The sequence below is a fragment of the Phoenix dactylifera genome, chromosome 8, assembly GCF_051530095.1.
Source record: "Phoenix dactylifera cultivar Ajwa chromosome 8, Ajwa_hap1_PhDact_Kaust_v1.1, whole genome shotgun sequence".
Taxonomy (NCBI): Eukaryota; Viridiplantae; Streptophyta; class Magnoliopsida; order Arecales; family Arecaceae; genus Phoenix; species Phoenix dactylifera.
The window spans coordinates 29,292,698-29,319,346 of NC_143197.1; the positions used below are offsets into that span (position 1 = coordinate 29,292,698).

Consider the following 26,649-nt stretch of genomic DNA (forward strand, 5'->3'; position numbering starts at 1 on the left):
AACAGGGGAATAGACTAGGCTCAACTTTTTCTCGAAATACATGACTCTTTTCAAGCATATATCAAACAAATAATAAAGTATACCATAAAACTTTTTGAATCTTATTGATTGCCCATCCGTACAATAATTATCCAACCTCCTTCCAAAAAAAAATTATCCATGCTCAAAAACTTAAAATGCACCACCTCACATGCAAACGTAGAATCAGGGGTTCAGAGGGGTTCGACTACCGGAGTATCAATTAATTCTTCTATGCAAGCAGGTCAGATTTAAACAAGTCGATGATCAACAAAGTTTCCCCGAATAGACCCCAGACTACGTTTGCCATTGAGCTGATCTATTATATAGTTAGCTTTGTTTAATGCCCGTCGAATATGCCATGCACATCTACGAATATTTATACAAGGCGTTGACTTCGCCGCACAGAGTGAGGAGAAAGCACTCATTCATGTCAAGTCACCAGCTATGCCTTTGCCAACTCCAACTATAGATAACATTGTCTCCTAGAATTAGCCAAGTTTCAGGCGACTATGTCTTGGCAATCTCAGTCCACATGGAGGTGCAATTCACGAAATATAGCAACACATTGCAGCTAATTCTCACTGCTCTTTTGGTGTCAATGTAGATATAGCATTTTATCATGGAATTGTTTTCCATGTTCAGGTTCCCTCTAGTTTGCAGAGGAATTTCCTTTCAAATTTAATCATCCTTCACCATAACAATGCTGCATCCTGGGAAAAAATGGTCGATGTGTTTAGTATTTTCAAGTATGCTACGAAGGATATCCAACCTTGTACCAAAAAATAATAATAATAAACGAAATCCTACCAAAAAATATTCATTTTATTCAGCTGAAACCTAGCATGTTACACATTTGCTCTTAAAGCCATATCGCTAATAGGCTAAAATAATAACTGAATATAACACACAGGCTCCGGAAAACATATTGAGTTTTGATTCAATACCAAAAGCTTTTTACCCAGTTATTTTATTGTTTGGTTGTGTAATGGGTTTGAGGGCCACTAGTCCTTGGTTGGTTATACATCTTTATAGGCTGTGGGTTTCGGTATGAGTGTACCTCGTGGCCATTCTGGCAGTTCTAATATCAGAAAAAAAAAGAGACATACACAAATAAAACAGTGTTTATTGAATCTCAAAAAAATGCATATTTTTATTGAAAACAAGTGGAACTTCTCTATGCAAGCATTTGTTTGGAAACACTAGCATCATCATTATTAAAAACTTGGGATACATAGCAGTACTCTTATCATAGAATATTCACTAATTGCATGTAAAGCTTTTTTGCCATCATTCATAGCCAAATATTGCCTAGTTTATTTCAAAATTTAACTAAATACTGATTTAAATTATTTAAATTGAAACTAGCCTCATGATGAACCCACATCATCGATATAGTCTAACAGAGCATCCACATCTGGGGTTACCACTGCACGCTTGTCAATCTCCCCTAGGATGCAGCAGTGTTTCTCCTTAGTATTAATTGCTGCAACATCTTGGGCAAATACACAGTCCACGCCGGGAGAAACCTGTGTAAGACAAAGATTAAATCCTATAGAATGCTGTTCAAAAACAGAGTCAAAGAGAAACAAGCTTGATAAATAATGGGCTCGCAGACTCACATCAAAGAGCGCATTTCCTAGCTTCATCTTAACTTTCCCACTCTTGTACACCATTAATTTTCCCATGTAGCCTGCTGGAAGCTCTTCCAATTTGCATCCCTTCAATGCATGGTCAATTTTGCGAATATTGTCTTTGGTGTCTGCTTCTGCAGCAGACTTCACCATTGGAAGAGTTGTAGGCATTTGGAAAAAGAGCATTTGTGGTTCTTCCCTCTTTTTCTGCCATTGCTCAAGTGTGAAAAACTGCAAGCAACAAATATAACAGATGTTATCTGATTCAGAAATACATACCATCAGTCCAAGCTCCTCAGCTGGATTGATCTGAGCTTCACCTAGACTTGACCTTGCAGAAGCCTCTCCAAACTCCTCCTCATCAAGAATTTCTGAGACAAAATAGGCGCCGTTAATGCGACAAGGATGGAGCACTCTGATATAAGCACCATTGAATCAAAGTTTACCTGGGTTCCCTGAGTAGGGCCTCCTGAGAGGAAGAGTAACGGGATAATACGAATGACTGTAATCCTGCAATAGGAACCAGAGAAGTGAAAAATCATAGGGGCTACCAAGGAGAGAGAAATGGAAATGGTGCTCCAGTCGCTCACCCAAGGCTCAAAATATTCTTTTTCTATCTTTGGGGCTGATGCTCCAAAACCATCTATTATAGTTATAAAAAAAATCAAAAAAGGGTCAGACCGTTTATGCTTCCCACACCGCCAGACTTGGAAAGAGAATGAGAATAGAAGATGGTAGTTGAAAATGATACCTTGATATTGGTTTCCAGAAAAAGGACCTCTGGGAAATGACCTTGCTAGCGAGGAACTTCCAGGTCCAAATGCAATTCGCGACGAAGCACCTACAATGATGAGACAAATATAAGGAATCAACCTGAACAATAATTGAAAATTGACATGACCACTGTGGAGAGATAACTGGTCCCACATCTATCTTCTGCAGAAAAATGTAATAAGCCATGAAGGTAACTCTATGCAAATTGCTAGTCTCCAACAAGGGTTTTAGCATTGCTCATGGACAAGCAAGAATCCTGATTCTATCATTTCAGCTTTGTCCTCTCACAAATCCGGAGGCAGATTAAATTCTACGCCGTGACTTCATCATGTCAATCCTATGGTTGCTACATGTGATCCCTCAGGGGCTATTCTTTAAGACTTAACAGGATAGACTGACAGAGGGTCTAGTTGTGGGAAAACCAACTGTTAAATTTTAGGGAACCCTGCACTTAATGCTGTCCCTGGCTACCATAAGTTCCTATAGTGTGAACTCACTAGAAATATAGGCCAATAGTTCTAGTGGCATCATGATGGATCTTGCGAAGTACAGTTATAAAATAACCTGAGTACAGAGGATTAAGACCTTGAAGAATCTAAAAAAGCATAGCCTCAACATAGAACAACTAAAAGAATGTCAAGTCCTTTTGCAAGGAATGTCAAAAGAAGAGTCATACATTTTTGCTCAGCACATATCTCCTAGTATCCCTTCTAATCTAACAAAATAAGGCAAGAAAAAGTAGTAGTAGTAGTATGGGGCAAACTCTACCTGACTCAAACAGCATAGCCTCCACATAGAACAACTAAAATTTTTTGCTCAGCACATATCTCCTGGTATCCCTTCTAATCTGACAAAATAAGGCAAGGAGGAGGAGAAGAAGAAGAAGATGATGATGACGATGAAGAAGAGGGAAGTGGGGGACTCTACTTGACTCAAAGAGCATAGCCTCCACATAGAAGAGTTAAAAGAATGTCAGGTCATTTTGCAAGGAATGTCAAAAGAAAAGTCATAAATTTTTGCTCAGCATATAGCTCCTAGTATTCCTTCTAATCTAACAAAATAAGGCAATAAACAGAGCTGATTTTCTGCAAGCTCCTAAGCATTGCATTGTTGTGAGATATTTACACAAAAAAAAGAGAAAAATTCTCAATCTGCTCATGACCATGGCATGAAATGCCAGTCAGGCCAGTCAGTCACCAGCAGAATTGACATCTAAATTATTGAATAAAAAATAGGTAGCAAACATCTCCCTTTTCATCAAAAAAAGAATTGACATCTAAATGTTACCAAAAAGATATCAAAATGTTTATAAAAAATATCTGAATCTTCCAAGCAAATCTACAGAAAAAGAAGATAACTCGTCACTGAATCTTGGGAACATTAAAAAAAATTAGCTTGCAAGATGCATATCGAGTCAATGTTAGTGTTGGCTAACTCCAAATTTTTGGCGACCACCTACTTTCCTAGTGCACCTAAAATGCAAGATCATGATATCTTAGAAAGAAGACTAAAATAAAGATTTGATAATAGACAGACCCTCAGAAGACTCTCACATCCCCTTTGAATAGCCCCTGTGCAGACACTCCATATTCCTAGAAAATATCCTATTTCATTTTAATTCCTTAAAAATACTGATAAAACTTAAGACACCAAAAACAAGGATTTAGATGCTGTGATACATATTGGTCCATACCACCTTGGACCCACTGGTTTGTGGTGCATATTGGTGGTTGACACATATCAGCATACATGTTAAGGATCAATACAGATCCATACCATGCATATTAGTGGGTGGGAACTTTCTAACCTGCTTGAATCACTCAAAAAAGTGTCTGAGTTAGATTGCTAAGCGGAGCCATGAAGCTCAAATTTGGTCCAAGTCACATCTCAAAAAAAAGTGAAAATGCATTTTGAAAGTCTTATGTAAAATACAAAAATTTATGAATTTGTTTGGTGTAGATGTTCAGCAAACTCACTAGCCACCTAATACCCACCCATCAAGCTTTGACCCAATTCCTTCCCAACTTCAAACTTTGGCCTAACACTATTTGGCATGTAGTCTAATGTGTTGTTCATGCCAGTCGACATAGACCAACATATGCAATGCCAGTATCTTATCAGCAAAGGACATGGCTCTATTTCAGTGCATGTTTGTTTCAGTGCATGTTTCCTTGTTGTGTCCATGCTTTAGTGCATGCCAAGCACTAGTGCGACACTTACTAGTGCCAGACTGCATGGTACCAGTGCATGACACTTGAAACCAAAGTACGTTGTATCAATCCGAGCTGAACGGTACTGAGCGTATTGTACCGGTTCGGTACTCGGTACAGGTGACATACCTACACTCGGTACACTAAAAAAATTTCGTACCATACTGTACTAGTGTGGCACCAGTATGGATTCCAGTACCAAGATGGCGAACTTTGCTTGAAACCCTAGTTTAAGCTTATTATGAAAAGCACTTTAAAAACCTCACTAAATCATTAAGCTAGAAAAACTTATTATTGGTCCAAAATGCCACAACCTTTACTGCTTCTACAACATCCAGAACACTCACATTCCTACTATCTTCCCTCAATATAGCAGTCATCTTTTTAGAAAGCAATGTGATAAGGTTTCCTAAGTCCTAACCACAATCACATAACTATAAAGAATTTGACCATTCCACAATTAGTTTTCTATCTTCGGACAGAGCCCCCTTGACAGCCCAACTTCCCTATTCAATTTTCCCTTTCATTTCAAGTAGTACTTCACCATCCCAAATCAGCCCAAATCCAATAGTGCACTTTTCTCCTAAAAGATATCTCATATATCCAAACCAAGACAATAATCATCAGAATTATCATAGTAAGTAACCAGCATTTGCACCACACATTCCCTCCATCCACCAACCCCCAACCCCAACCCGAACATAATACGTATATGGAATAAGAAAGGGGAAGAATCTAAGACCACTAAGCAAGAAAAATGGGAGAAGAGGGCACAGGAATCTGGTTAATGCAATGAATTACAAGTCCAAAGACTTTTGGGGAGTTCTTCCATTAAGTCAGTTCTTTAAAAAACTGAACCCATGAAAGTTGGAATGTAATAATGAAACAGCCTTTATCAGAACGTGGCAAATATGAGGGAGGGAACTTATCTTTAAATCAGCTTTTGAAGATATCTTCTCAATGGTAAATAAGTAGATGCAGTGTATTCACGATTGGAACCCAATAATATTAATTTCATTGTGCATGTGCACCTTCTTCATCCTCATAGAGTGAAATACCTTCTTAGATGACCGATGCAAATATTTGGATGTAAGAAATGAGGAACACCCACAGTTTGAGCATTTAAGTTTCAAAAAATACTTGAATATTCCCAAAAGATGACATAGATTTTGAGTTTAAAATTACAATAATACATTGACCCACAACAACTAATAGGGTTATCCAACCCAACATTTTAGAACTACTTGATTTTGGTAACTACATAAACTACCACATATGCCTTTCTAGAGCTTCAAAAGCATTATGCTAACTACATTATTTGTGAAACTGGAATAAGTCAAAGGGTAGGCCTGAAATTGAAAAAACCAGTAGATGGAAGAGACTGTAACTACTTTTTACTGGGGAAAAACTATGGAAATTATTAATAACTATAATATTTGTGAAAAAAATAAAATTGAAAATTACCATATTTGCTTACACCATAGTACCAACTAGGTTAATCCACTAATGACAATTTCTATGCTAAAAATTTAAATATCTTTTCACGGGTTAATCAAAATAGATTTTCTATTGACTACTATTTTATGGATCCCAAACACCCGTCTACTTTTAAAGGCAACAGAATCAGGACGGAAAAATAAAAAATATACACTTACAGAGTTGCTTTCAAACATAAAATGTTGCTGACAAGAATGATAATAAGAGAAGCAATATGATATAACAAAATCTTATGCAAGGAAACAACTGAGTGAATTGCAATAACATAGTTTGAATGATCGGTCTCTACCTTTCCTCTCATTCTTAGGCATTCTCCTCCCAAACGCATCATTAGCCTGCTGATTAATAGCTCTGGTTAAGGAAGCCCACCATAAAATAATCCAGCGCTCATAAACCATTACACAAAGACAATGACAAAACTAAAAGTACCTTTGCACTGTTAAGCTTCGCCAGAAGCTCCTTATCAATAACATCATCCTTGGTCTCAGATGGTTCCCTACATGCAGTTTATATACATAAGTTCTATCAAAAGAAAATAAGGGACAAAAGAAAAAGAAACAACATCAAAAACTGCATTGTGATAACTAGAGACGTTTTGACTACGGCAGGGTTTGGAGGCTTGCGGGGTGGTATTTTTGGCACGAATTTCATCTGCATAATATGGAAGCATGTGAAGAAAGAGAGTCAAAATCTAATCCTTTAACAAAACTACGAAAAAAATGGTGAAAAAGTAAAAGATTAAATAAAACAAACCTTTCGAACAGGGACGCTTGGAGCTTCGCTTGATCCGTTCTTCATTGTATTTTCTCCAAAGAAAAGCAAGATGAATACGAGAACACAAACGAATTAACTAGCGTTCTGTAAAAAAGAATGAAATTTATTCCAAAGTTATTTATGTACGATTAGGGAAAAGGGGAAAAAATATTCATTCGATCCATCGTTCAACGGTGGAGAATATCATCTTTAGAAGAAAGGAAAAGGAGATCATCAAAAAGAAAACACTAAAACTTCAGAACCCGAAGAAAGATTCAAGCTTTAGCGCTGTAGAGGGAGAAAGAGGAGCATCGGGAGGGGATGAGCGTGAAGGGCAGGAAGGGTTTAAGTTTGAGCTTTTATAGGTTTAGGGTACGGCGGTCTAGTGGATCCGGATCCGGACCGAGAAAAGTCCCTGGTCCGGCTATTCAAGCATGCTTTAAGATTGGGGCGAAACCAATGACGTGGCACTCGATGAGGCAATGCGTGTACGACCGTTTATTAGACGCGTGTCTAGATTTTTTATTCCTCGCTTTCGCCCCCGCAGCTGCCGCCTTCCAGCCCTCCGACGCAGCAGGCGCCCGACGCTGCCGTAGCGGCCGCTGTAGGCCCTCTATGGACCGCCGGAAATCGGTCATCCAACGCCGTGTTGTTCGGAGGTTGGGAAGCGGAATCGGACAGAGTGTCTCCTCCTAGACTACGAAGGTACGAATTTTAGGGTTTTGTGCTCGGAGTTTAGATTACTTCTTGACAATTCCTTTTCTAAACTCTTGGGTTTCCGTATGGTTCCCTGTCCATTTTTGTTAGCTTCCCTTCTTGACAATCCGGCGGCTTACCGGCCGTATTCCCAAAGAAATAATGGCCCAAAGACAAAGGAGAAGGAGGAGAGGGTGCTCACCTTGCCTCCGGCGAGCTTCTCCGGCAAGCCCGACGGCGAACAACCCAAGCCTCTCACGGATCGCCTAGAACTCCAAATCTCTCTCTCCCCCTTTTTTTTTCTTTTGAAAGAACCTCTCGGTTGGTGCCAGGAAGAGAGGGAGGAGGTCTTTTAAGAAAGAGGATTGGCCCAAATATAGTAGGGTTTGATCACCCTAAATCTCTCCTTCCGGTGGATTCGGGAGGAGGAAGAAGAGTTTGAAACAAGGGAGGGAAAAGACTCCAATCGGGAGTCTCCCTCCCCCATTTTTCATGTGTTGGGCCGGCGCCCTTGCTCAGAGGCCGGCCCAAGCCCAATATGTGGGCCTTTACAGTCTGCATCTTCTGTCTCTCGACTAAGTTTAAATAGTACCACCTTGCATTGAATCCGAGCAACCTGGTTTCTACTATGAAAATTTTCCTCAGAAAATCTAATGATGAAAGAAATGCTGTAATGCAGCCGGTCCAACTAAAATAAAAATGCCATCCAAAACTTGTGGTGGATTTGGATCATTTAGTTCGGTTTCCATAATTGTCTTTGTATGGTACCACAGATAAGTCTTTTGAGAATCTGATTTCAAAATTTGTAATATATTAGGAATGAAAGATGGCAATGCCTAGTCGTCCTGTAAGCAGCAGCAGTATGAGAAGTTGGAAGTGGCCTCGCTCCCCATACAAAGGCAAGTGGCAGCAAACCTTCAGTGAGCTGCAAGCAATGGAAACACTGAAGAAGAAAGTATCGGAAGAAAAGGACACCCCAATCAACTTCATCTCCATCCTGACTGATTGTTTTCGCAGCTATGACTCCGATCCAAGCCCCTCTGCATACTCCTTCATCATCAAATATTTGTTCGGGAGATGTCTTTTGGCGCACGTACCTCTGATTCTTGATCATCTTGAGAAAGTTGAAAATTTTGATGTTCCTGAGAGAATCTTTGTCAATGTCATACGAGATTATGGCAGACTTGACATGCTTCAGCACGCTGTCGACATCTTCTTTAGAATTCCAAAGTTTCGATGCACCCCTTCTGTGATCTCTTTAAACTCTTTGCTCTCTATTCTGTGTAAGAAGGAGGAGGGCCTTCTTTTAGTCAGAGAGGTCCTGATGAAGACTCCAGAGATGAACATTCGACTCGAGGCCTCCACCTTTTGGATACTAATCAGAGCTCTTTGCAGGAATGGCCAAGTCTGCTCTGCAGTTGAGCTTCTTGACATAATGCCGCTTCACGAGTGCACTCCAGATGGAAAATTTTACTCATTGGTGCTTTGTTCGCTTTGTAAACAAGCAGGTTCTTCTGAGGTAATGGACTTCTTGGAGGAAATGCGAAATGCTGATTTCTTGCCAACTCCGATAGAATATAACCGTGTAATTGATGTACTTGTTAGGGAAGGGAAAGTAGATGATGCCTACCATGCTCTTAACCAGATGAAGTCGGAGGGCAAGAGGCCAGATATTGTAAGCTATAACAGTATTCTAGATGGATTTATCTTAGCAAATAATTTTCACATGGCAGATGAATTGTTTGATGAAATGCTCTTGATGGGTCTTGTCCCTGATGCTTTCACTTACAACACCTATATAAAGGGCCTTTGTAAGCAGGGCAATCTTGAACAAGCTTGTAAAATTGTCAGTTGCATGGAAAGAGCAGGATGCAAACCTGGTTTAGAGACCTTCAAAACACTCATGGCCGGACACGTTAAAGCTGGAAAGGTGGGGAAAGCAAGAGACTTGATGAGTGAAATTCTCAAGAAGGGCTACCAGTGGGACTCGCAGACTTATACAATTTTAATTGAAGGATTGCTTGATGAAGGTGGAGTGGCTGAAGCGTATCAGTTGGCAACAGAGATGATATGCAAGGGGCTTACGCCAGGGCCTTCAACTTTTAATGCTTTGGTATGTGGCTTATGTGAGAAAGACTTGCTATATGAAGCAATGCAAGTGCAAAAAGAAATGACTAGCCGGTCTGTGAGTCCCGATGCTAGGTCATGGGAAGCTCTCCTTGTAGGGTTCAAGTTGAGTTGCCCAGAAATTTCAGTTGATTTGGAGGACATCAGTGTGGAACCATCATCTTGCTGAGGCCTCTGAATCTCTTTTGTTTGTGATTCTTTGTGATTACATAAAAATGACAGCCTTATTTGGTAACAAATATTGTTCTTGGAACTAGAGCATGAAAGCTTCGAATCAAGTTGTATAAACCTAAACTGATCTTGAAAATATTATCAGCAATTACCATAGGTCCTTAATGCCTTTCTGCTTTTCAATGTTTTAATGTATGGGGTGGTGCAATATTCTGATGGACCTTAAAAATCATTACCTTGACAAAATCAGGAACACACTTCATAGATAATGCATTCAATGCTTGGGTTGCAGGCAATATTTCTTGTATGTATAATGGAATGGCAAGCCAGTCTTTGCTATCCAAGGCTAGGATGGGGTGTCTGTTCATCACCTTTGAAAGCCATTTGGTAGTAAAGTATGTCATGTGAATCTTCCTTGAAGATGCTGTTGTATTATTTTTAATAATATCCAGTGAATGTGCATGATGGATCATTCAAATCAAGAATCTCCATCATTGATAATAACTTAAAATTTACAACCGAGCACTTGCTCTAATGGTATCACCTCTTAGGACTTGGGCAAGGGAAAAGGGGTTTGGTTCCAATTGGAGTCAACCCTTAAGAGCGGGTCGGGTATAGGATACAATGGTCAGGGATTGGCCCTCCTAATCTCGAAAAGCAATTGTAATGACTTCAATTTTCAAAACCATAAGCTAAGTCTAATCATTTATCATGTATTAGTAGAATAATTTAATTTGTAGTTGATAGGTTCTTCATCTACTATAACATTATAGGAAAGGATGCTGCCATGTTTTCCTAACAATCTCCCCGGAAATGATAAAAGAGATAAATAATTGTTAGGGCAACTGTTCGGCACCTTCTCTCCTTAGGAGAGGTTTCAGGTTCAATCCTGCAGAGTGCAAACAATGATGGTATTTCTCAAGCAAAGATACAATATGGGAAAAGAGTGGACCTCCAAAAATGGCTCATCCTAACGCCTCTGTGAAGCTTGAGACGGTAGATAGTTTTGCATCATGAGGCTGTTAATGTTTGAAAATAGTTTGGGTTCGGCCTAACGGAGCCTAAGATGGCCTCTACTGGTCCATATTCATCAAGTACACTAGTAAGGGTCTACTATTGCTGATAAATCTTGGATCCTGTCCATGCTCTGGTGTTTGTAAGTCTTTCACAAATCTCATCATCTCTATGTAAGTCTGCAGACCCATTCCATGCTAATTATTTTGGAGTAATCTTGCCATCATGGAGGCCGTGGAGAACAAGATTAGATTCTAGTAAAGTCATTTGATCAAACTGTTGTTTTCATGAACAAAAGCTTAGAATTTAGAGTACGTTATTATTTTTTACTGATCATAATTAGAGAACATTATTAGCAAGTTTTCTGGGAAAAGATCTTTGGGTGCCGACTTTAGTGATTTGGCTGATTCCCTGTCTTGGCCCTTGAGAACAGGTGGCAGCTGCTGCAAACTAAGCTGAGCCTTTCCTTTTGCATACTGGAGATGAAATATCATGTAATTGATGGACGCAATTCAAACAAGTATTTTTCTTCAGCAGAGAAAACAAACAAAAAAAAAAGGTTGGATGATTTGTTAGCTAGTGGTGTTGATGTGAGATCTCTAAGTTTCCTCTTGGTCCGAGCCGCCAAGGAGAGGAAGGAAATGATAAGAGGAATCTGACACCAGTAATGGCTATGAAACTTTGGACACCTTGTATGAGAAAATAAATCAATTTTCTTTTCTGGACAGAGAAAGGAAGGCCACTGGCGCTAAAATTACCTGAGTTTTAATTATAAGGAATGCGTCATCGTAGAATCAAGTCCTGAGCCACTGAATGTTAAATAGAGGAGTGCAATCACTAGGACAAACCCTAGTTTACAATAACCAGTCTTTTTTTGCTCATTGACATGTAGTAGGCATGCAAGGTGAGTCCTTCAAGTCTAATCAATTTGAAGCCAAGGGGACAAGAAATGAGAGCACGAATTCGTCGCCTTACATCTTTGTTGGGTCTTCTCATATTTGTCAATTGACAGGTGATTCTTTATTGTTTGTATCTATTTCATCAAAAAACAAAGCAAGAATTGATGGTTCTCATGAATAGTGCTATATATGCATGTGTATAGGTGTATTTAATTTGTATCAAGATGCATGACAAGTCAATTAACTCTGAGTAAACAAGAATTTGGCTAGTTTCAAATCATTAAATATAGATATTATTATCAATGGTAAGGATATTTAAAAATTAAAATATTATCAAAGAACAAAGTTAAAACAAAACAAAAAAAAAGGTCACTTTCAACATGGGATTCCTAATCAATTAGAAACATATCAAAGTGATCAATTTCTAATCAGGGATAGGAGACCACTCTCCCCCTTTCTCTGATAGTGAGCTATCGAAAGACTAGGTAAATGGCGACCCAACCTCATATGATGCCTTGGTCCCCATGGCAAAGCAGCTGGCATGCATGGTGCCACAGCAAGCCACTAGGTCTTCCACGCTGAAGGATATGAAATAAGATAGGGTTCTTAACTCGGATTGTAGTTCTTTTTTGATGTTTCTGATTTATGTAGGTAAGCAGCATCCCTTGTTAATTGCTATATATATATATATATATATATATACAAAAAAAGCCTTGTTACATTATGAGAATGTTGGTGTTTAAGAATAGTTCAGCTTGGCTTTGTTGTATTAGGGCTAAGCGTCTTGGTATTTGTGTTTCAAATAAATGATATTTCAGTCTAAAAAAAAGAAAAAAAATATTTCTTAATCATTATCAAAGTTCATCAACTATTCTTGTGAGCGGGCTTCGGGCTTGCAGGTAAAGAGTAGTTTGGACATGGAGCTAACTTAGATCAATTTTAAACATTTAACAACCGTTGTTTTGGTGTTGGAGGAATAACATCTTTTTGTCAACTTCTTTACATATAATCTGTCACGCCCCCAAACCCATCACCCAGGTCCGGCACGCGACCGGCCGCATGAGCCCTAGAGCGGTGCCCTAAAGATCATGCAAGGCCTAAAAGGTACAACATTCACATATATGCCAAAACCAAAGATTGATGTAATTCAATCAAATCCAGCTACAATGTACTGATTTATTACATAATTTCAAATGTCCATAAATAAAAGATAAATTGACTTCTAACTATCTAGCAGTCTGACTCCAGATCGAGCTCACTTCTTGTCCCATCCGACAGATTCTACGAATCCAGTGCCTCTGAAAAAAAAATGGAAGTGTAGTATGAGCTTTTCCAGCCCAGTAAGAATCCCAACAGCCACACACAACAAAATCATAAAATAATCAAGTATCAAAATATATATAGCATTTCATCATTTCAAAAGCTCAACAAACAACAAATATATGTAATCAGTACATATACACAAATCCTTTGTTGTTTTCACATTATGTGATCCATTCCCATATTACTCAAATTTTAAAGTTTTCAAACTTTTCATTTCTGGCGTTGGACTAACCAAGATCATGTCCCAGTCCAAGACTGCACAAATCCCACGCATCAGCTCGTGGCCGCTATCCTACGCATAAGCTCGTAGAGGCTATCCCACGCGTAAGCCCGTGGAGGCTATCCCACGCATCAGCTCGTGGCCGCTATCCGTATGCCCGTGGAGGCTATCCCACGCGTAAGCCCGTGGAGGCTATCCCACGCATCAGCTCGTGGCCGCTATTCGTAAGCCCGTGGAGGCTATCCCACGCGTAAGCCCGTGGAGGCTATCCCACGCATCAGCTCGTGGCCGCTATCCGTAAGCCCGTGGAGGCTATCCCACGCATCAGCTCGTGGCCGCTATCCGTAAGCCCGTGGAGGCTATCCCACGCGTAAGCCCGCGGAGGCTATCCCACGCATCAGCTCGTGGCCGCTATCTTATGACAAGGTTAGTCCAACCCATATTACATGTCTAGTTTTACATGTTCAATCACATTCCCATCACATCACATATTTTCATAAATTTTCAAAAATATGTTATTTCTTCCCAAATGAATTTATCTCAATATTTTCATTATAAACAACATGCACGCCTCATAGGTGCCGCATCAACTCATAAACAATAACAACATAATAATGAAAATATGTTGATAAAAATTCGTCTCATATGTATCATATCAACTCACAAGCAATAACATCAAAACCGTAAATAAATCCAACGATAAATCAATATATGCATAGAAGTGCTCAGATGTAGGGATTCTTACAGAAATTGTAGACTGACTCAAACACAGTCCGAATCACAACCTACGCGCTGGGGTGCTGAGTCCCCTGATCAAAACCTCCTGGCTCTGCCGACTCTTCCTCTACAACATCAATTACAAATTACAAACTAAATCATTTAATATTTAAATATTCCAAACCATAATTGATATTTACTATGGGGTCCATAACCAGATCCCCAAACATCTCAATCTCTCCAAATCTAGGGCAGTCGGGGTGGCCCGACTCCCACCCTTGTACCATCGGCCCATGTCGTCGCCAGCCGTGGCCGCTGCCACGCCGGCGACGATGGCCAGTCCCGATGAAAAGACCAAAAGAAGGGTGGATGATAGAGAAGGATTCTTCCTCCACCTCTTTGGTCCAAGGGCAACAGCCGGGGTGGTTGTGCCCTCACCTTCCCCACCCTCGGCCACCATTGGCCGAACCATCGCCGGCCACCCCTGCTGCAGTCACCGGCGATGGTGGCCGGCCAAGAGAAAGAGAGAAGAAGAAGTCTCTTCCTCTTCTTCTTCTTTTCCTTCTCCTCTTATTATTATTATTATTATTTTATTCTTATTTTCTCCTCCTCCTTCTTCTTCTTCTTTCCAATCGACACTGTCCCCTACCCCTTTTTCTTCCATCATCAACCGAAGACCACCGAAATGGTGGTTCGGCTCCCCCCACCCGACGGCAGCCACAAGGGTCCACGACCACCGCCGCCGCCGCCTGTGGCCAGCCGCCATCGTCACCGCCGGTGGCCAACCGACGCGGAAGGGAGAAAGGAGATGGGATGGAACCATGCGGGAAGCCCTCGGTCCACCCATCCCGATCCCCGACAAGGCCCTAGGAACTCATCTCCACCCTTACACAACTCGATCAACCCCCAATGCCATGGATCCCGGCCAACCGGCGACCGGCGGCGGCCAACATTCAGAAGAGGGAGGCCGAAACAGGGGTACCCTGTTTCGGACTCTTTCCCGACGATCCGCCGGCCAAAATCCCACTCACACGACCCAAAAACCAAGCAATGAAGCACAAGGGCTTACCTCGGTTCGGCGGGATGCTCCGGCGGCCCTTCCGGCGAGGATTCGGTGGAGAAATCCATGAGTAAACCCACGGATCCGAGGCCTCTTCGTGCGTTTGGTGGGGATCCTCCTCCTTGACCGGCCGGCTCACGAGATCCGCTGCCTTCCCGGTGCTCAAACTTCCCCCGGCGACTCGGCTCCCTCCGGCGATCCCCTCTAACGCCGCCGCCGTCTCCCTCTCGTCTTCCCCCTCTCTTCCACGATCGTGCCCTAGGCACGATCGTTTTAAGGGGGATGGGCCCGGTCTTTTCGGGCCAGCCCATCCGCCCTCTTTTTTTTTTTTTTTTTGTTGCTTTTCTGGGGTATTACATACTCTCCCCCTTAAAAAAAAATTTCGTCCTCGAAATTGACTTACTTGAAGCTTCAAACTTTAAAAAAAAATGCATCTGTTATATCATCCCTGAGATCTCAAGTAGTCTCCCTTTCGGAGTACCTACTCACAAGATTTTGACATACAAAAATCACAGCATCTCAAAACTTGATTATTTCTATTTACCACACATAGTAAGTTCTTTTGATCTCCTTCAAAAGAATTCCAAACTCCCAACCTTGGATTAAAATGCCATAATTATATCCCAAAGAAATTAATTTCCCTTGATTCTACATAGAGATCATAATTGTCTTAACAGAAATAGGAGAAATCTTTAGTCTTTCTCCCACATCATTCCAACAAATAAGAGATCCATGTTAAAACATTCCAAGTCTAAGACCAACCAAGAAATCATCAACTGTAAATGTTAAATTTGAGATGCCCCAAAATTCTTCTTAGAATTTTCAAAAATAGGAGAGGTCATAACTACTTCCAGTAGGCAAAGAATCAACCACATTCCCCTCTACTAGAAAACTAACTCAAGTCTTCCATAATAATACCCTTCAGATCAAGGTATTATCATCATTATTTTTTTTTTCTAATCGGTTTCAAAATAACTCAAACCACTACACTTCCGCTGCGCACTCTGATCTAACTCATCAAATTCTCTACAGTCACAAAATGATTTCTGTCCAAAGTATCACTTTGCATCGAGACTAAGAAAATCCAAATTTTAAATTTCAAGTAGAACTAGAGCAAAACCTCTAGATCTTTTTATCCTCGATTTATATAGAGTATACTAATCATAACTAACCTTCAAGGCATTAATCAAGTTTATGGTCACTACGTGATCTCCACAACCTTCTTAGAATCCAAAATATCTAAGTTTAATTTAAAGGGGGTAATTCTTGTATTCCCTTAGCAATTTAATTAGAAAATCTACATTGATTTTCCTTCCAACAGAATTTACTTCAAATTCAATAGGTTAGATCTGTTGAGCCAATACCACTATGAGTAGGAATTAACTCTATCGATCTCCAGATCTTTCTTCACCAAGATTCTTAACATCTATCAACAATGCTATATATGATAATTCATGTAAGCATCTCATGACCGAAGTCTCTACTCAATATGACATCTATTAGTGGCTTCATCAACAATGACAAAAGATTCCTGCTCAAATCTTAAATCTAGGCTCGAGTTTTAGATTAACACATCCAATAATCTCCAACAATTATAAGAAAATTCAGGAGCCCAATCCAAACATGCGAATTCAAATAATTAGAATTCTCCCATCAATATGCATACTCTATGGCCTCAAAATAATCAAATACATCCATAGGAAATAGACCTATTTGCAATATCCAACATGCCAACACCAGATATAATCCACATACATTTTCAACTTCGAAGAACGTTCCTTTCAATATTATGAAATCTCCTTAGCTTACTCCAATACTAAATCAACGTACAAATCCCACTCTAATAATTAGCAGCAAAACCAAAAGTATGATCACATTAAAACCCCATCAAATTTGAACTTTCAAATCATTTAAATAATATCTAAACATGGTATACTCGATATGCCATTGTTGACCTATACTTATCTTAGGTCAAACCTCTCTTATCATGATCAAAGACAATTTATACTTTCCTTCCGTATGCATCGAAAACCAAACCGATGCATACATTTTATCACAATGCCCAGTGATCTTACAGCTTAAACACTGAATTTAATTGTCATGTCCTAAGTGGTCATAACCTTAAGCTATGATATATTTCTGTCACGATCCCTAGTGATCTTAAACATATGCTCAGATTCCAACTGGTCACATTTTCCAATAATCTTAAACCTCAAACTTTAGTGCCACTAAGGCCACAGTCCCTAGTGGTCTTAAACCTTAGATTATAATATCATTCTTGTTACAATCTCAAGTGATTATAACCCAAATCTCTGATAGTTTTTCTATCATAATTCTCCACTGATACTCGCCTGAACATAAACCCTAGGATACCTTAACCTTAAGCTCTGATACCACTCTGTCACGCCCCCAAACCCATCACCCAGGTCCGGCACGCGACCGGCCGCATGAGCCCTAGAGCGGTGCCCTAAAGATCATGCAAGGCCTAAAAGGTACAACATTCACATATATGCCAAAACCAAAGATTGATGTAATTCAATCAAATCCGGCTACAATGTACTGATTTATTACATAATTTCAAATGTCCATAAATAAAAGATAAATTGACTTCTAACTATCTAGCAGTCTGACTCCAGATCGAGCTCACTTCTTGTCCCATCCGACAGATTCTACGAATCCAGTGCCTCTGAAAAAAAAATGGAAGTGTAGTATGAGCTTTTCCAGCCCAGTAAGAATCCCAACAGCCACACACAACAAAATCATAAAATAATCAAGTATCAAAATATATATAGCATTTCATCATTTCAAAAGCTCAACAAACAACAAATATATGTAATCAGTACATATACACAAATCCTTTGTTGTTTTCACATTATGTGATCCATTCCCATATTACTCAAATTTTAAAGTTTTCAAACTTTTCATTTCTGGCGTTGGACTAACCAAGATCATGTCCCAGTCCAAGACTGCACAAATCCCACGCATCAGCTCGTGGCCGCTATCCTACGCATAAGCTCGTAGAGGCTATCCCACACGTAAGCCCGTGGAGGCTATCCCACGCATCAGCTCGTGGCCGCTATCCGTAAGCCCGTGGAGGCTATCCCACGCGTAAGCCCGTGGAGGCTATCCCACGCATCAGCTCGTGGCCGCTATTCGTAAGCCCGTGGAGGCTATCCCACGCGTAAGCCCGTGGAGGCTATCCCACGCATCAGCTCGTGGCCGCTATCCGTAAGCCCGTGGAGGCTATCCCACGCATCAGCTCGTGGCCGCTATCCGTAAGCCCGTGGAGGCTATCCCACGCGTAAGCCCGCGGAGGCTATCCCACGCATCAGCTCGTGGCCGCTATCTTATGACAAGGTTAGTCCAACCCATATTACATGTCTAGTTTTACATGTTCAATCACATTCCCATCACATCACATATTTTCATAAATTTTCAAAAATATGTTATTTCTTCCCAAATGAATTTATCTCAATATTTTCATTATAAACAACATGCACGCCTCATAGGTGCCGCATCAACTCATAAACAATAACAACATAATAATGAAAATATGTTGATAAAAATTCGTCTCATATGTATCATATCAACTCACAAGCAATAACATCAAAACCGTAAATAAATCCAACGATAAATCAATATATGCATAGAAGTGCTCAGATGTAGGGATTCTTACAGAAATTGTAGACTGACTCAAACACAGTCCGAATCACAACCTACGCGCTGGGGTGCTGAGTCCCCTGATCAAAACCTCCTGGCTCTGCCGACTCTTCCTCTACAACATCAATTACAAATTACAAACTAAATCATTTAATATTTAAATATTCCAAACCATAATTGATATTTACTATGGGGTCCATAACCAGATCCCCAAACATCTCAATCTCTCCAAATCTAGGGCAGTCGGGGTGGCCCGACTCCCACCCTTGTACCATCGGCCCATGTCGTCGCCAGCCGTGGCCGCTGCCACGCCGGCGACGATGGCCAGTCCCGATGAAAAGACCAAAAGAAGGGTGGATGATAGAGAAGGATTCTTCCTCCACCTCTTTGGTCCAAGGGCAACAGCCGGGGTGGTTGTGCCCTCACCTTCCCCACCCTCGGCCACCATTGGCCGAACCATCGCCGGCCACCCCTGCTGCAGTCACCGGCGATGGTGGCCGGCCAAGAGAAAGAGAGAAGAAGAAGTCTCTTCCTCTTCTTCTTCTTTTCCTTCTCCTCTTATTATTATTATTATTATTTTATTCTTATTTTCTCCTCCTCCTCCTTCTTCTTCTTTCCAATCGACACTGTCCCCTACCCCTTTTTCTTCCATCATCAACCGAAGACCACCGAAATGGTGGTTCGGCTCCCCCCACCCGACGGCAGCCACAAGGGTCCACGACCACCGCCGCCGCCGCCTGTGGCCAGCCGCCATCGTCACCGCCGGTGGCCAACCGACGCGGAAGGGAGAAAGGAGATGGGATGGAACCATGCGGGAAGCCCTCGGTCCACCCATCCCGATCCCCGACAAGGCCCTAGGAACTCATCTCCACCCTTACACAACTCGATCAACCCCCAATGCCATGGATCCCGGCCAACCGGCGACCGGCGGCGGCCAACATTCAGAAGAGGGAGGCCGAAACAGGGGTACCCTGTTTCGGACTCTTTCCCGACGATCCGCCGGCCAAAATCCCACTCACACGACCCAAAAACCAAGCAATGAAGCACAAGGGCTTACCTCGGTTCGGCGGGATGCTCCGGCGGCCCTTCCGGCGAGGATTCGGTGGAGAAATCCATGAGTAAACCCACGGATCCGAGGCCTCTTCGTGCGTTTGGTGGGGATCCTCCTCCTTGACCGGCCGGCTCACGAGATCCGCTGCCTTCCCGGTGCTCAAACTCCCCCCGGCGACTCGGCTCCCTCCGGCGATCCCCTCTAACGCCGCCGCCGTCTCCCTCTCGTCTTCCCCCTCTCTTCCACGATCGTGCCCTAGGCACGATCGTTTTAAGGGGGATGGGCCCGGTCTTTTCGGGCCAGCCCATCCGCCCTCTTTTTTTTTTTTTTTTTTGTTGCTTTTCTGGGGTATTACATAATCTAGTACAACTTCAAGAATCACCTTTTTTTCATTATTTTTGTTTATCATTTATATATGAAGCTAATGGTGCATCAAAGTTAATAAGTAGTTTATGTTGTTCGCAGTGCACCTTTGCATCAGAAAGGGGAGGCTTGGGACGAGTGTGTGATTTGTTTATCATTGTTCTTTTCAGCTTTGCGTTACTGCATAATCATCTCTCCTATTCCATTAACTATTTGAAGATGAACAGCTCTTTAAGTCAACTTTCTCCAGAAATGAAGCTAGCTACCTTTTCCTCACAAACTTCTTGAAGAATCTTTTTGAAAATAGTATTATTCCTTGATTTGAAAAGATATTCTCCATTACCATATTTTACTTGATGGATTGTCACTAACCATAGCACTGCTTTATGTAATATATATATATATATATATATATATATATATATATATATATATATATATATAAGAACTTCAATTCAAAGATAATTCTCAAAGCACATTTAAGGACTTGATTTTCATGAAATCATAATGTTCATTTTCAGCGTCCAACTAAAATCACAAATTATCACACTATTTTTAATACATCTGAAAGAGCAGTCCATCTTTTAAACTATAGTTCACACAAATAAACTTCACCTACAATTTTGCACAATAATTTCCTGACTTTTTGAAGCTAAATATTGTACTAGATGGCATCCATTAGTAAATCAGGAGCATGAATGCATGCGCTTAACATAAATCAAGAAAAGGAGGGGCATGAAAAAGGTAGAGGAGCACTTTTGGCAACAATGGGCCATGTGTCATCAATTTTTTTAAAAAAATCATAATCTTGTCAGCAAGATTAAGAACTGGATTAAAAGTAATCGTTGTTTCTTATAGAAACATTATATTAATAATAAAGCAGTTTTCTATCAACTTTGCCTTCATTAAATGCTGCAGTTGCTTTACATACTTAGCCAATAAATTGCTTTCCAAATCAGAAAACAACTTTTCGCCTATTTAAACCTGTCTAAAACTAGCTCCATGGATTGCTTCCTTCCCGGCTCATCACTCGGGAAGTTTTTTCTGGATAGACCATGAAGCTGTGCCGATGCCTTTGCACAGCATTTTGTTTTCTGATTTTGTCGGCCGTTTTCACACTCATCAGGTGTGAGCCACCGATGTATTAAAAAAAAAAAAAAAGGGCTCTATGGATAAACTATCTGTAGTCATAGTGGATATCAGCTCAGACATTGAAGTTATGTAGAGGATCAAATCCTCATAAATTGCAAGGTCTGTAGAAACTTGAAGTGCAGGCCAAAAATATCAGCAGCCTAAATGTGTATTTAGGAGAGGAAAAAAAATGGACTGCAAGCTTCTGCCAGTAAGTAATTTGGTGCCAAAGATGAACTTCCTGCATCCAGCCATTTCTGAGCACTTCTGCACCAAAATGAACTTAAAAGTAGGAAGTTCATATTGGCACCAGATTGCTCAGAGTTGGCCTAAAAGGTATTAGTGGAATCTAGCTGGGATGGGGCAATGAATTGAGAGATTGGTTGAGGTGGGAAGGCGTGGCAGGTCTATGGTACAAAATCATTTTGGTCGAAGGGCCCATTTTCAGATAGGCTAGAGTTTTAGTCCTTGTAAACGTAGAAGCTTTTTGGCTCGGTAGATCTAAGCTATCTGTCATGCACCAAATTATTAAATTCTTCCTTTCCTCTTCTTTTAAGGAAAGTAAAAGCTCTTGATATAATCTCCAAATGCAAATATGAGCATACAGTACTATTGTGCACAAGCTTTGGTTTTGCTAACTAATATTGCCAAGTGATGGTAGTACAAGACAGCGGTGCAAGACCCATTTCTAGCATATGATATAAGATCTTAACATGGTAGTAGGTCTATATAAATAAGCAGAAGATGTTAAAAAAAAAAAAAAAAAAAAAATCCTACCTGAATGAAATACAGACTCAGCAACCAGTTTATAGATATGAAATAACTGAATAATTTGAATAATAATATGATGATGCTAGTTGTTCTTCGAAATATGAGTTTCCTTGTGAAACACATTGAATCTTTTGCTGATTTGTTGCTTTTCATCTTTCGCGAAGCAAAAGAAGGGATCTTCCGCTTATCAGTTCAAAAAGAAAAAGAAAGAAACGAGAAAAGGATCGAAGCACAACAACATCAAGATGTCTTCTCCTTCAAAACTTCAATTTAAGGTACTCTCTCTCTCTCTCTCTCTCTCTCTCTACATATATATAAAATGCCAGAAAAAATACCCTCTAGAGAAATTCATTAAAAAAACTGTAGTCAAAATTTTGTAAAGAATCATGAAGGAAATGAAAAGGATCTGTAGATGACAAGAAAGAGAGGAAAAGAATTCTACAGAGATCAAGAAGAGCAGTGGTGGTCTTCTCATAGTAATGAATCGATTATTTACCCTCCTGATGGAGTACTGCTTTTTCGATCAGATGACAAGTTTGATGCAAGCTTACCAAACCCTGGTTACTGCCGATGCTGGCGAACAATCTAGTCTTGCTGATCTTCCATATCCAGTAGTGTTAGCAGAAAATTAGGTAGGTTGGGCATGGTGGAGAAGATGGGCACATGAAGAACTACATAACTCTCTGTAACTTGGTGAAAGAGAGGTGTTCAATAGTAATGCACGTGCCCTGCTTCTCCATCCTGCACAACCCACCTTCCAATGCTCCGGAGCACCAGCAACCACCTACAGAGATTGAGAAGCTCTCCCTCCTTTCTTATTCATATATACCATCCAATTTGGCCTGTCCATCTCTCTCTCTCTCCCCCTCCCTCTCTTATCTTCTTCATTAGTTTACCTCGGCTTTGGATGGGTATTGGATGGGTATTGGTCATGAAGAGTTGGGAGGGTACCAACCTAGGGGTCCAGGGCAGAAAACTTTTCTTTTTCCTTCCAAAGAGCAGGTGACAGATGTAGTCCTCCTCCTAGTGATAATTAATGCCACATAGGACACATTGCCCGACGACTTTGATGACATGGACCCATGGGGAGTCCACAGGTGTGATTGGCTGGTTGGGCATAGAAAGGCCGAGCTCGAAGGTTTGTGGGAACGCAAACTTGGTATCACCCACTGCATGACAAGGCCCAAATCGTAGCTTGCTACCTTCCATTTCTGCCAAATTTTTTTACAGTAGCTGCAGGGTCCGTTGGAAGTCTTCTTCCTTTAATAATTTGTAATGTTAAGAGAAATTTTAGTCCCACATTATTTGTGTAAAGTTTTTTAGATAGTTTTATAAGCATTCATATCCTATACATGTTAAAATAACTTTTTGGTGGGAAGTTGTGGAGGGAAAGCCAATATTATATTATCAAAGATTGGCACTTGCACCTAATTTTATCCGTTTTGCACAAAATAACTGCACTAGCAGTTATGTTTTGAACAGGCACTATTCCAAAGGTTGTGCTGGTTCAGAGTTTAATTCAGGATTATAAATTGCCAATATTCTTCACAGATTTATATAACTTCTTCTACATAAATCTTTCATTTCGTTGTTTTGAGGAATCCTAGTTTTGCTGGCTAGGATTCTGTTTTGGTTTTGTTGTATCCTGAAGCGAATTTGCTGGATCACTAATAGCAATATAGTGGGGCAAAATTCGCTTAAGGACAGTGTTAATTCACGCTTCAAGATCGGTTTCAAATACTAGAGTTCTTCCTGCTTCAACTGCGTCGGCAATCCACTCGTCTCTTCAGAACTCACAGTAAAGAGTGACGCATGGGAGTGATTCACTGATTTCAGTGTAAGTTTGTGATATTTAGGTTATGGAAGGTGCCTGCAGCCACCCTATTAATTATTACGGCTGCTCATGAAGATGACATGGGCGTGTTTCTACCTCAACTACCATAAGCAAACTTTTCCTGTCCTAAAATGACAAAACATAATACTTTTCATATGTCTTTTCCTTCATTCAATCTCCACGCTACCTATAGTTTCAATATATGCACAAAGAAATAGAATACTTTTCATTTGGCTAGAAAGAAATTTAACCGCAAAGCATTGTGTTATCATACTATTTTTTTCTACCATTCCATACAAATGATGGAGAGAAAAAAATTTCACATAAATGTGCACCTTAAATGAAATCTACACTGATTAAAAATTGCCCAAACTAGCCAACTCAATTACCAGTGAAACCATATATGATCCAATTGTTGCTTTAACCATGGTACTTGAGTTATTTTCTAGTGCGGCTAATGCATTGTATATCTCATATACCAAAAATGTGAAGGAAATATGACATAATGTTCATAGGACCACAATCTCTTTGTCCCAATTAAACAATGGTCCCAAAGAGAGACCTGGATCTTGATCTATCAACAAAATCCATCCCACTACCAGATATGTAGAGAAATTGGAGAAGGGTGTCGCTTAATGACCATCGATCTTCTCCTGCGATGAGCAGCCTCAAAACACTAACTACATTTTTCTAGCATCTGCCATTTCCCCATGAGTTTTAGAAAATATTTCTTATTATCTAATTAGTTTCTATCTAACATCTCAAACATCTCGAGAGAGCAGGTAGACATATGGATATATCACATGATGGCAGCTTTTCTGTCATGACCTAGGATCTCACCTAAAAAGATTAAATAGAAGATATTGTTTGGATTTCTTAGTTCTGTGTAAATATCTAAGATCTATCCCGTGTATAGTCGATGTGAGACTACATTCATATCTACATAGGTCCTCACATACTTCCTCCATTTAAGTCCTAGTATCCTTGCTTGGCTAAGAGTTCAAACTTAATCATAAATACTACAATTCCAATTATAAATACCATGACCAGTCCATGGTCAGCTCAAATGGATCCATCTTGCAGTATTCTCTAGTCTACATAGGCCACGGACCATGTTCACTCTGATACCATTTGTTATGACCTAAGACTTCACCTAAAAGGGCTAGCTAGAAAATATTATTTTAGTTTTTTGGTCTTGTATAAGTACTCAAGATCTACCTAATGCATAGCCAATATGGAAAACAAACACTTATGCAAGTTCATACAAAATATGCAAGGATCCACATGAGCATATATTTAGTCCTACATCAGTTATACAATAGGTGGATCCTAGGAACTTATATAGTGATCCGATTAGAAAGAATGGAGATTTTTCTCAATCCGCTTAACTCGAATCTCTTGAAAGAAAATAGAAGAAGATAGAAAAATTATAAAAATAGAACTTAAATCCTCTTCTCTTTTATTGATGATTAAAAAAACGAGGCATATAGCCTCTATTTATAATGACGAGATTCACCCTTATATAATTTAGATCGAATACATTTTCTTAATTCTAATAAGACTCTCTTTCCTAAAATAAATATTACTAGTAGAAAGCTTCTCGAAAAAGTTAAAATTAGTAAGGAGGTAGATCTCGACTTCTATATCAACTCTGCCTACTGTTGCTCCATATGATTCTTTTCGAATAAAAAGTTATGTCTGGTCAAAGTTTTATTCAAAAAAAAAAAAATCAGTTTGACAAGCCCATTTCAAGCCCCAAAAGATAGAACTTAGGCTCAATTGCTAGAGATGCTGCTCCCTTAAAAGGTTTGGCGTCACATTGTAGATTCAAAAAGTTGTCTGATTTAAGAAAAAAAGAACATCTCAATCAGACGTCATATGATCAAATTATGGTCTCCAAAAATTTGGCCTGTGATTTGGCTTCCTAATGTAGCAGATTTTGCTTCTAGACCCTGTTCAGCTCTGCTCATAGTGGCCAAGATAGTTCACATCAATCTGAGGATCCTCCTGGATCATATAGGGCCGAGGTATCTAAATAATACCTTCTGGCTAACCTTTTTGGATGAGATCCCGGATTGTTAGAAAATGCATTAGAACAAAACTCAAACCCATAACCATGTGGACTCTAGGATACTGTAGCACAGGTCTACTTGAATTTACAACAGATTGATCATGATATTTGTGATTAGATTTGGATACTTGTTATTAGATATGAATGAATTTGAACTCTTAGCCTAATGAGGATGCAGAGGTCTTAATGGAGAGAAGATGCGAGAACCCGTGCGGGTATGTCTTTAGTCTCACATTGGCTACATAATGGGTAGATCCTAGGTATTCGTACAAGACAAAAAAATTGAAATAATATCTTCTGGCTAGCCTTTTGTGTGAGGCCGTGGGTTGCTCGAGTTTCCTTGTTTATTTTTTTCTGCATGACATATCTAACCTACACTAATAAGCTACATTTATATAGCATAAGTTACATCAACTGCAAACATATTTGCATGATAGTCGATTCTGAATTGTCGTATCTTGGCTTGGAATTCAATACATACCTCAAACTTTGCACTAAAATTTGTCTTCTCACAAATATAAATTATTTTTAACATAGTTAGTCATTGATAGCAGTTGTATCTCTATGAAACCTTTTATATTATTCATCCTTCATTTTTTAAAACAATAGTATGATAAGGATGCAACCATCAAGATTTGAAACATGTACCTCTGCC

At 40.1% G+C, this 26,649-nt stretch overlaps 2 protein-coding genes and 1 long non-coding RNA gene across 6 annotated transcripts; 1 reads left to right on the plus strand and 2 right to left on the minus strand.

Annotated features, from left to right (window-relative positions):
- Positions 1 to 80: 80 nt before the first annotated feature.
- On the minus strand, positions 81 to 7,916 carry LOC103714387 (uncharacterized). Of its 3 annotated transcripts, none has more exons than XM_089925082.1 (12): positions 7,785 to 7,916; positions 6,887 to 6,991; positions 6,726 to 6,784; positions 6,563 to 6,629; positions 6,423 to 6,468; positions 2,404 to 2,493; positions 2,243 to 2,295; positions 2,099 to 2,162; positions 1,932 to 2,023; positions 1,641 to 1,859; positions 1,404 to 1,547; positions 81 to 731 (listed from the first exon to the last, which is right to left on the minus strand). In XM_089925082.1, the coding sequence occupies exons 2-12, from the start codon at positions 6,929 to 6,931 to the stop codon at positions 711 to 713; spliced, it is 900 nt and encodes a 299-aa protein (XP_089781208.1). In that variant the 5' UTR covers positions 6,932 to 6,991; positions 7,785 to 7,916; the 3' UTR covers positions 81 to 710. The 3 variants fall into 3 exon arrangements, with proteins under 3 accessions (XP_089781208.1, XP_089781209.1, XP_089781210.1); XM_089925083.1 differs by lacking the exon at positions 7,785 to 7,916 and adding an exon at positions 7,150 to 7,245; XM_089925084.1 differs by lacking the exon at positions 7,785 to 7,916 and having other exon boundaries at positions 1,446 to 1,547; positions 6,887 to 7,245.
- Positions 7,433 to 10,063, plus strand: LOC103714388 (uncharacterized). 2 transcript variants are annotated; one of them, XM_008801611.6, is made up of 2 exons: positions 7,433 to 7,591; positions 8,400 to 10,063. In XM_008801611.6, exon 2 carries the CDS (start codon positions 8,409 to 8,411, stop codon positions 9,876 to 9,878), a length of 1,470 nt encoding a protein of 489 aa, XP_008799833.4. In that variant the 5' UTR covers positions 7,433 to 7,591; positions 8,400 to 8,408; the 3' UTR covers positions 9,879 to 10,063. The 2 variants fall into 2 exon arrangements, with proteins under 2 accessions (XP_008799833.4, XP_008799834.3); XM_008801612.6 differs by lacking the exon at positions 7,433 to 7,591 and having other exon boundaries at positions 8,891 to 9,101; positions 9,188 to 10,063.
- Positions 10,064 to 12,913: 2,850 nt separating this feature from the next.
- Positions 12,914 to 15,793, minus strand: LOC149753072 (uncharacterized). Its single transcript, XR_016396290.1, has 2 exons — positions 15,123 to 15,793; positions 12,914 to 14,180 (listed from the first exon to the last, which is right to left on the minus strand). It is a non-coding gene; the product is annotated as an uncharacterized LOC149753072 (long non-coding RNA).
- Between the last annotated feature and the right edge of the window lie 10,856 nt (positions 15,794 to 26,649).